The sequence below is a fragment of the Lottia gigantea genome, assembly GCF_000327385.1.
Source record: "Lottia gigantea unplaced genomic scaffold LOTGIsca_97, whole genome shotgun sequence".
In the NCBI taxonomy this organism is placed as follows: Eukaryota; Metazoa; Mollusca; class Gastropoda; family Lottiidae; genus Lottia; species Lottia gigantea.
The window spans coordinates 370,824-380,831 of record NW_008711143.1 but is presented as its reverse complement, the minus strand read 5'-3'; the positions used below and the strand labels follow the sequence as shown (position 1 = coordinate 380,831).

Below are 10,008 nucleotides of genomic sequence, written 5' to 3'. Positions count from 1 at the left end.
TAATACCAGTTCAGAATCACTCGTAGTTTTTGTCAATATCTATTTTAGTTTAGGCTGTGGAGGAGGGGGCTCTCATTTCCAAACACCCTGTAGATAGTTATATTTGTATCTTTAGCATCCATTAGTATGAATCCAGTGAAATTTTGTTAGTTTTGTTTGAAGAATTTTAAAATGATTCGAATATCTCATGATTACATATTTGCTGCCAATTCTAAATCATATATATTTATCTCAAAATGATACTCGATAGATGTACAAGAGATATTTTGTACTTTGGGATCACATATAGCTATTATTAGCACCAATCCATCACGAGATTTGAGAAAATTTGACTAATTAATGACATCTCTCTTGCCTTATCTAATTGAGCTTGAATCCCTTTAAGAATGCTGTTAGTAAAAAAGATGAAGAAGACATTTATTCAGTTTTGACAAAACCCCACCATTCCCAATAATAATTATTATTTATATATATATATATAGACCTACAGTTATTTATTTTTAACATCTTTTATAGACCCTAACTTGCATGTCAGTTTTGTTTTGGTTGATTATTTATATCTTTCATTGCTGATATTTTTAGTTGTTTTTTCAGTGAAAATTCAGATTTTTTAGAATTATATATTTTATAAGCTGAAAGGATATAACTTTAATGAGCAATCTTTATGATTTATTCATATTCTTATAATGTTTCATAATTCCGTTTTCAACTAGATATCTTTATATTTTGGCATAATTATTGTTGTTGATTTAATTTGTTTAATTTTTAAACCATCTGTATCACTGTATTAATGCAGACATTACATAATATTTAATGCCAGAAATTTTTATTTTTAAATTAAATTTAGATTATATGTATACTCGAAGAAATCGACGTCTGTAATCTGATTGGTCAGGTAATTTGATTGATAGGTGTCGTGTAAACCATGTAGTGATTTGTAATTGTAATCCCTTCCCCCTTTATTTTTGTCCCCTTTTCTCAAATTCTATATAAACATGAATATTGGATTAGGGCCGGGTGATATACCAGTATAGGAATTTATATCATTCATTAGTAATATCACCTGATATATCTGAAATATTACCATATCTTGATATATGGTAGTTATCATGATATATTGGCAAGTTTTTGTCAAGATAAATTCTAAATAATTTTAACTAGTAACTTAATATTTGAAACAAGATGTTTTTCATGATGTTAAAGACTTTGGTGTTTTTAGAGATATTTATTGTTTTTTGTTACATTTAAAATTTCTGGATAGAAAAATAACTATCGTTTTGTTTCAAACACCAGTAAAAAACATTGCTATATAAACTCATATCATGATATCAATTTGAACCAATATCGCCCAGCCCTATTAATTGTTTTATAATTGACTATGTATAGTTTGAAATCATATTGTGATATATATATATATATATATATATATATACATAGCTGATATACTATAATATAATATTATATAACATTATCAATGTCAGAATGTGGAATATCAATCTTAGTGGAATACTGGAACAACTTTTCAATGTATTTCAGATAAGGTATATCACTTTAGTATTGTCATATATATGTTATATATATAGTCATTAATAGTATATAATATGAAGCCCTTTAGTTCTATTATATGTTTCTTAAGTCAAATTCATCTATAGTCACCTATATGCTTAAATGTTGTATTGATATATAGCTTAAGCATATGATTTAAGTTTTCTCTCATCTATGTTTTATCTCTACATTTTAAAACCTTCTAGACTTTTTTTATTTGTTTTATATAGTCTCTTTCAAATTGGTATCTTTTATTTTTTCTCATATTACTCTGATACTTCAGAAAACTTAACTTAAAATCCAACATATTATTGCTTGTTTTATTATCTGAAGCTTGCTTTGCATGTGCACATCTCTCTTACCTCTAATCTGTATGTTACTAAATGTATTTTATGGGATATAAATGGTTCACTATCAGCAACACTTTTTAGATTTTCTGTTTTCTCTGTCCAATTCCATTTTATCAAGATATCATCAACCAAATCATACATTTATATGTAGAGTAGAGCAAAACGTTCACTTATTACCTTTGAAATGTACTGTTTTTGAAGTGATAGTCCCAGATGGAAATTTAAAACAAATAAAGGATTTGATCAATTTGTGCGTATCTTGTGGCTGAACCATGTTACAGTTGATACAAACTGATTTGAAGTAGAGAAAGCTTTAATCTATACAATATGGTCAAAACTATCATCTTTATTGGCAGAAAACAGGATCACATTGATTTTCATAACCCACTGCTACAAATCATAAATCAAATTCTTTGAGTGTTAACAGATTTGCTGTAAGTGTTCATCTGAATGCAGTGATGTTTATTAATGGTAGGCCTACAACAAAAAACATAAATAATCATTTTGGTAGAACATCTATCTGGTACTATCACAAGACAAGACATTTTAATGCTTTTAGAATATTTCTCCTTTCTTCTCATTTCAGAAAATCATAAAAAACAGGCTTCAACTTACCAAGATTCTGGGAAATGATAAGATGGTGTTCACATGTCCTTCAGCTTCCAGCTTTCTGCTTAATACTAACATAGCAATTACTAACACTATACAGATACCTTATCTTTCTGTATGAACCAAAACCTGTGGGAATGAAATGACACACTTTACCTTTACTTCCAGAACTGAAACTGTATTACTAGCATTCTATATATAACTTAGGACACAAGACAATTCTTGCTCTTCGTTTTATTTTCCAATCATGTAACCAGGTATCTGTTTAATTTAGTCAGACATCCACTTGATGTAAACAGATATCTGCTTCATGCAACCATACATCTGTTTTATGTAACCATATCTGCTTGAAGTAACCAGAAATCTGTTTGATGTAACCTTATCAACATGATATAACAAGATATCTATTTGATTTATCCAGATATCAATTTTATGTAACCATCCACTTGATGTAAACAGATATCCATTTCATATAAAGAGAAAACCACTTGTTTTGACCATATATCAGCTTGATGTATCCAGATATCTGCCTGATGTCATATCACTGTATTATCTAACAAGATATCAGCTTTATGTAGTTAGATATCTGCTTTATGTTACAAGATATTAGCTTTATGTAAACAGATATGTAACCATTTAATGTGACCTGATATCAATTGAATGTGACCAGATATCAATTTAATGTGACCAGATATCAATCTAATGTGACCAGATATCAATTTAATGTGATCAGATATCCATTTTTTGTGTCCAGTTATCCATTTAATGTGACATAATATCAATAATATTTGACCAGATATCCATTTAATGTGACCTGATAACAATTTAATGAAACCCAGATATCCATTTAATAAGTCCTGATATCCATTTAATAACTCCTGATATCAATTTAATGTGACTTGATATCAATTTAATGTGACCGTCCACAATTGCTCGCTAACACTCTACACAACACAAATCTTGACGGAGTTTGTGAAGTATAGTATGAGTTATTGCCCTTGTTCTTGAAAACGCGTTTTTTTGCTCGTAAACACTTTAGAAGACACAATACTTGACGGATGTTAACGAAACTTGGTGTGAAAGTTTGTAATCACCCAAGGATGAATCCTATCGAAAATCAGAAGAATCAAAAAATATTTAGTATGAGTTATTGTTCTTGTTCTTGAAAAAGCATTCAATTTTTAGCTCGTAAACACTGTAGAAGGCACAATTCTTGATGGATTTTGATGAAACTTGGTATGAGTGTTTGTTATCACCCAAAGATAAACCCTATTGAAAATCAGAAAAATTGAAAAATATTTAGTTTGAGTTATTGCCCTTGTTCTTGAGAACGTGTTCAATTTTTAGCTTGTAAACACTCTAGAAATCACAATATTTTACAAATTTTGACCAAACTTGGTGATTAATGTGAGTGTTCGTTAGCACACAAGGATGAACACTATCGAAAATATTCATACTCAATATTCAGTATCGCCCAAAAGAGAAGTGTATGACTGAAGGTTGAATATTTCATACTGGTGATTGTTATTGTACTGCCAAATATTTTTATTCAAAATCAAAGCTGCCAGTGGGCGTATATTTCCTTGCCTGGCAAGCTATCTTTAATCATATCATTATGTTCTTATTGTATGTAATTAAGAGATAAGAATTAAATGTCCATGTATGTACAGTCTGGATAAACAAAAAAAAGACTTTCTGACCTTTCTTGATCGGTCACTCATTGGAATTCTGCTGGTAGTTCTCTTCTAATTAGCGAATTATGAATTAATAATGGACATGTGAGACAAACTGGTATATGTCTAAGTCATTTAACTCCTCTACTTTCTATTCATATACATAAATTCATAAATGAAAATAACCAAATATGGACATTTTTCATACGTTCAAATTCCAAATTACATACAATAATAACATAATGATATGATTAAGAATACATGATAATTCATTAGAAACACCAATTAATCAAACAGTTGCTTAATTTGACACTTTAAATTAGGTAAACCCATCTTAAAGACATTTTCAGTTCAAAAAGTGGGAACAAAGATGGCGGATATGCTTGACTACAATACCGCCTGCAATACAGAAATAACTGTTACATGGGGCTGGGTATCGATAACAAAATTGAGATCAATTATCGATGGCAGACTACTGATCAATAATCAAAATAATTAATTGAGAATCCCTGTTAATACTAAAATTAAAAACATGCCAAAATTCCCAATTTTATGGGTTAAGATTATGAAATTTGATAATCGATAATCGAAATTATACATTTATAACAATAATAATTGATTATTTCGATCATTTTACCCAGTCCTACTGTTACAACACATTTATTAGATGGCATTTCTAACTAAAAATTGCTGACTCATTCACATTTTTCTTAACTGTTGCATTATAAAATGTTTTACTGCGTCTTATATTGCTTAGTATTAAGTGCAACTTAGAGGGATAAAAATATCCTTATTTATCCTTTATTATGAAGTTAGTAATTACTCCTAGGTTTATTATGAACAATATATCTTTATATTCACCATGGTTTGGATGCACAGATGTTCTTGATGACCTATGTCTTGTAGCCTTGTGTTTCTAGTCCAAATTATTGTCTCGCATTTTTGCTCAATAAGTATTATAAATATACATGTAATGCAAATATATAATATAAATTTTCTGCTTTTTATGTATATTTTAGATTGATTTTTACAATATTGAATTAAGGTTATGTATCTTTATGTACTTATGTTAAGCACTGTCCAGAATGAAAATTACAAGTGAAGTTTGTCTGCAATTCATTGCAAAAAAAACCAAAGGAATTGACAATTACAGATTTAAAAAGCAAATCTTGAAAATGACATTTTGGGAAGTGTTGCTAAGATTTCTTTAAGTTCAAACATTATATATTTAAGTCTCAAAAATAAATTACTCTGAGTTAGAGATAGAGATTTAACTCAAATCCTAACCACTTTTCATCAGCCATCCTAGACATTCACATTGTAGAACTCCAAAACTACTTTTGAGTTATTTTATTTAGAGATAATTGGAAAAGTGTGAAACCATCATGGTAGGACAGTTCTTGATGGCTTTCATGTTTGATTAATTTGTTTGTGTTTTGTATTTGCTCAAATCCTAATTTTAACCACAAAGACTCTGAATGCTCAGAAACTCTTTTATTTATTTATTATTTAATATTTTTAATTGTGGATTTTAGAATAAAATATCTAATATTTACTTTCATTCAATTACACGGAGAAGAGGGAATAGTGAACACTGATGTTTATCTGTAAAAATGTATTTTATGGAAAAGGGAATAGGCCTTTGAAAGTTTGGTTTACCAACTGACTCTGCTTGGTCCAGTTGGCTTTAGGTAGTAAATTAGTACTGATGCTCATTTCAACTTTTTTTTATTGTTTATTACTGCTATTCACTCAGGGAATGAACTTAGTTAGTTGGGTAAAGTGAACATTTAGATAGCAATATTTCAATGAAAATTATGAATCCAGTGAGCAAGGCAATGGCTTGTATATTTCAGTGTTTTAAAATGTCCGATTATTAGGATATTAAATACTGTAAATATAGTAAAGAAGTCGGTCTGTAAGCCATGCCTTAATTTTGACTATCTCCCTTGCATTAACACCCCAAGGATGCAACGGTTAATCTGAAACCACTGTTGTCTGGTTCTAATTGTATTTTTCACAGTGCTCGTTTCTGTGGCTTAATGATGAGTGATAATTTCAACCCAAGAAAACCGATTTGTACCCCGACTTCATAAATTACTTATATCAGTGACCTTCTATATATATTTTATTCCACTTCTCTGGAGCCAAGGTGAACAGACTAGAGAGAACTGGGTAAAATTTTACCTCACTATGAGTTATGAGTCTTCGTTTGATTTTCTTTCAGATTCATTTCCAGAAGAAGTGGAAAGTCCCTTACGACGCCTGTCATTTTTCGTTCTGGGGAGAAGTTCTATCAGCAGGTCTGTAACTGAACTAACCAGATCATTAGATCGCTCCCGCCAATCTCTCAATTTGGTATCTTCTGTTAAAGGGAAAGATGGAAGAAAGAATTCGATCCAAAGTTTGGATTCTTCAGCGTTCCTTGAAAACAAACGAAAAAAATTCAAACGTCACAAGAGTTTAACGGAGATGATGCGAGCTGTCCCAAAAACAAGCACCGGAAGTTCAATAATAAGACGTGACGGTTCTATAGTTATTATGAAAGGTGCGAAAATTGTCAGTGTGCGTGAAGACAAGGACTTCAACAATGGTATTCAAGATTCCCCAATACTGCGTTATACCAAACAATCTGAAAATGGGAGAAATTTACAAGTTTTTGGTATGGGTAAGAGGGACCTTAGTACTGTGTATAGTAATGTAGAAACAGACAGTGATGACGAGGTTTTCGAAGATTCTGACAGTGACCAACAATATGAAAGAAAACCACTGAACAACCTCAGTATTAAAAGTGGACGACGTGACTCGATATTTGATTCCGTCTCGTCTGAAGAATCTCAGGGAATCCGACTAAATGTCAGTGAAACTTGTTTTAGTAGTGTTTCGGAGCCCAACTCGACGAAACCCTTGCTCTCAAACGAAGGCGGAAACAGTATTATAGCCATCATACCTTTGACACCACATACAAAGTACGGTTTGGCTAAAAGTGACATGTATCTGGAAAAGGACCCGGAGAAACAAGAACCTGGCGAGTTTGCGTCCAGGAATTCTAAAACACCACATAGATTTTTCCCGCATGTTGATTTTGGGAAACTTTTTCCAAGATCTGCAAGTGAGAAAAAACTCCATCTCCACAAATCCCCATTATTACAGCGGCGCCTACAAAATAAGACCGGCTCTGAACCTCTGATTAGTCCTCTGTAATCGGGTGCAAGCAAAAATCAAATATCTTTTGATTAAACAGAATTTGATCATAAAATATTTCTGATATTCACTTAAAATCATTTCAAGAAGAAACTAGGTTATGGCGCCGGCTCATAAACTGTCTTGGTCGGCGATTTCTGTCGCCATCATTAGACTTTTCAATAGTTTCACCGACCAAAATCTCTAGTCAGTCGTTTTCCATTATGTCGGTAATCACGTGCGGAATACGCAATTGAAAGGAAAATGAATCTGATTTGATGATGACGTTCTGTCATGCAGACGATAAGATAATAGACGACAAATATCAACTCCTTTGGATATTATAAATGTCGGCAACGCTATCATCTTTCAGTGGAAGCACGGGCACACCAAGACGGTTCGTGTGCCCTCACCATTAGTTATCAAAAGGTCAAATAACAGTAAAATTTGTTTCAAACATATCTAAAAAAAAAAGGGATACTACATGTAAATACTATCCCTTATAGATTTTAAATAAGCATTGTTTTTATATAACTGTAAATAGTTTTACAACAATTACAAAAAAACAGCCCTCATAATTGATGCTTTCTAGCTTAAACAAAACAATGAATAATGATATAGAGTAAATCGTTAACACTGTCTTCAAGGTAAAACAGATATTAATCATTTATTTTTATTAAGATAACTCATTTAATCAATATATTGAAAGTTATACGATGATATAATATAGATCCCTAGACGATGAACATATTTTCAGCTGCGTATTTAGGTAGTGCTTTTTTTGGCCAATCCCCCCCCCCCCCACCCTCTTTCGGACCATAAAAAATATTCTACCAACACTTCCAAATTCGCGTCAGATGTATTCTTCATTTTGTTTTCCGTGATTCTTGTTCAATAAAACTTACTAGAACTTTGTCCCAATAAGGAGGTCATAATTGATTGTAAAATCCAAGGACAAAATTCGAGAACCCATATACTACCAAAATGCAGTCCTTTAATTAATTTTTATTTAACACAAAACAGATCATTTGATTTGTAGGGATTATGATTTGAATCGTCTTTAATATATGACATGAATATAGCGAGTAAATCCCGGGTATATGGTGAGAATATTTGGTGTTCCAGTTAAGCCGTACAGACCACTCTCATCTAGAACACTTTAACTTTGCATGGGATTATCGTGGTTTTACAACTATTTGTTTTACAATATCCATATTAGTGAACAATAATAACACTGGGTAGGCTTATTATTTCATATCTGCTATAATTGGTTGTAACCATGAAATCGTGTAGGATGTATAGTGTTGACATAATACTATCTATTGAATTCCAATTTTACTGTTATCTCCTTTCATGCAACGGCGTGAACGTCTTGTCGGTTATTGAACCCATGATATTGATGCAGTTAAACCAGCCAAACTGTTAACGATTCCGTATATTTTACTTTTATCAATTTAATTAGATTTTAACAGAATTTCTTAATGGAGATGCACACGCTGTTTTGCCATGTAATATTATGTGAATTATTTAGCCTAGAGTATATGGGTTTAATTATTTATCTATCTACACAACACTGATAACCAAATAGAACCCAGCTCATTGTGCACTTCTCTATATTAGGACTTTCTAGTTTTCTCGCCAAATTTGTTTCCAATTTTCTTGAGACTGAAATGAATTTCCCAAACCATTCTTATTATTTTCTCATTCGGCTATCTATATCACAAATAACTTAATATATCTGTGGTCTACGCCCTGAAGACTTTGAATACCGTCATTTCTGATGGAAGAATTTTTAACGATATAAACATCAGTATATCTGAAAAGAGACGCGGTTGTCTGAATCAACATGTTCGCGATTTATATTTTGAAGACGAAGACTTGGCGTTTCATGGAATCTGTTCTCCATTTTTTAGAAATATATTTCATGTGCTCTGTACGCTTTAAGTCTCTGTTTTAGGAGTATTATAATAGTATTTAAGTTTTGTTATTGTTTTTAGAGATGTTTTAGAAAATGTTAGAATAAATTATGTTTATTGATTCTATTTAGCGGTTATTATCACAGCGAGAACCTAACCATGAAAAATGTCCTCTTCAGATAACAACACCACCCAAAGAAACTGTTTAGGTAATAGGCCAAATATCCGCGGGCCGTCGGTAAGATAGTGACAGAAAATTTCATAGTGACACGGCCACATGGTAAAATATTCACAGAAAATTTTGCCACAGGGGAATTTGATGAAGGTACTATTCCACAATATTGTCATAAGAATATGGTAATACGGTCGCAAGCTAAATTGGTTATAGTGATTTGACCACATGGTAAATTTGTCACAAACAATTCTGTTATAAGGAATGTGTTCAAGTAAAATGGCCATAAGGTTAGGTCACAAGATCTCAGTATAACAGAGCAAACTGAATTGCTGACAGGGATTTGATCACGATGTTAATTGGAAACAGTAATTTGATCACGATGTAAATTGGTCACAGTATTATGGAATTAAGTGCATTCGGAACGAGGTAAAATTCGATGCAGTAATTTTGTCATCTTTCAATTCACTGTGACCTATTTATCTTGTTGGCAATTCGCTGTGACCTATTTACCTTGTTGCAAAAGTTATAGCATATGCTGGTGCTCTGGACAAAATACA

General features: G+C 31.6%; 1 protein-coding gene across 1 annotated transcript; it reads left to right on the top strand.

Annotated features, from left to right (window-relative positions):
• Positions 1–6,370: 6,370 nt before the first annotated feature.
• Positions 6,371–7,381, top strand: LOTGIDRAFT_170343 (hypothetical protein; the record flags this gene model as incomplete). Its single annotated transcript, XM_009068986.1, has 1 exon — positions 6,371–7,381. One exon carries the CDS (start codon positions 6,371–6,373, stop codon positions 7,379–7,381), a length of 1,011 nt encoding a protein of 336 aa, XP_009067234.1.
• Between the last annotated feature and the right edge of the window lie 2,627 nt (positions 7,382–10,008).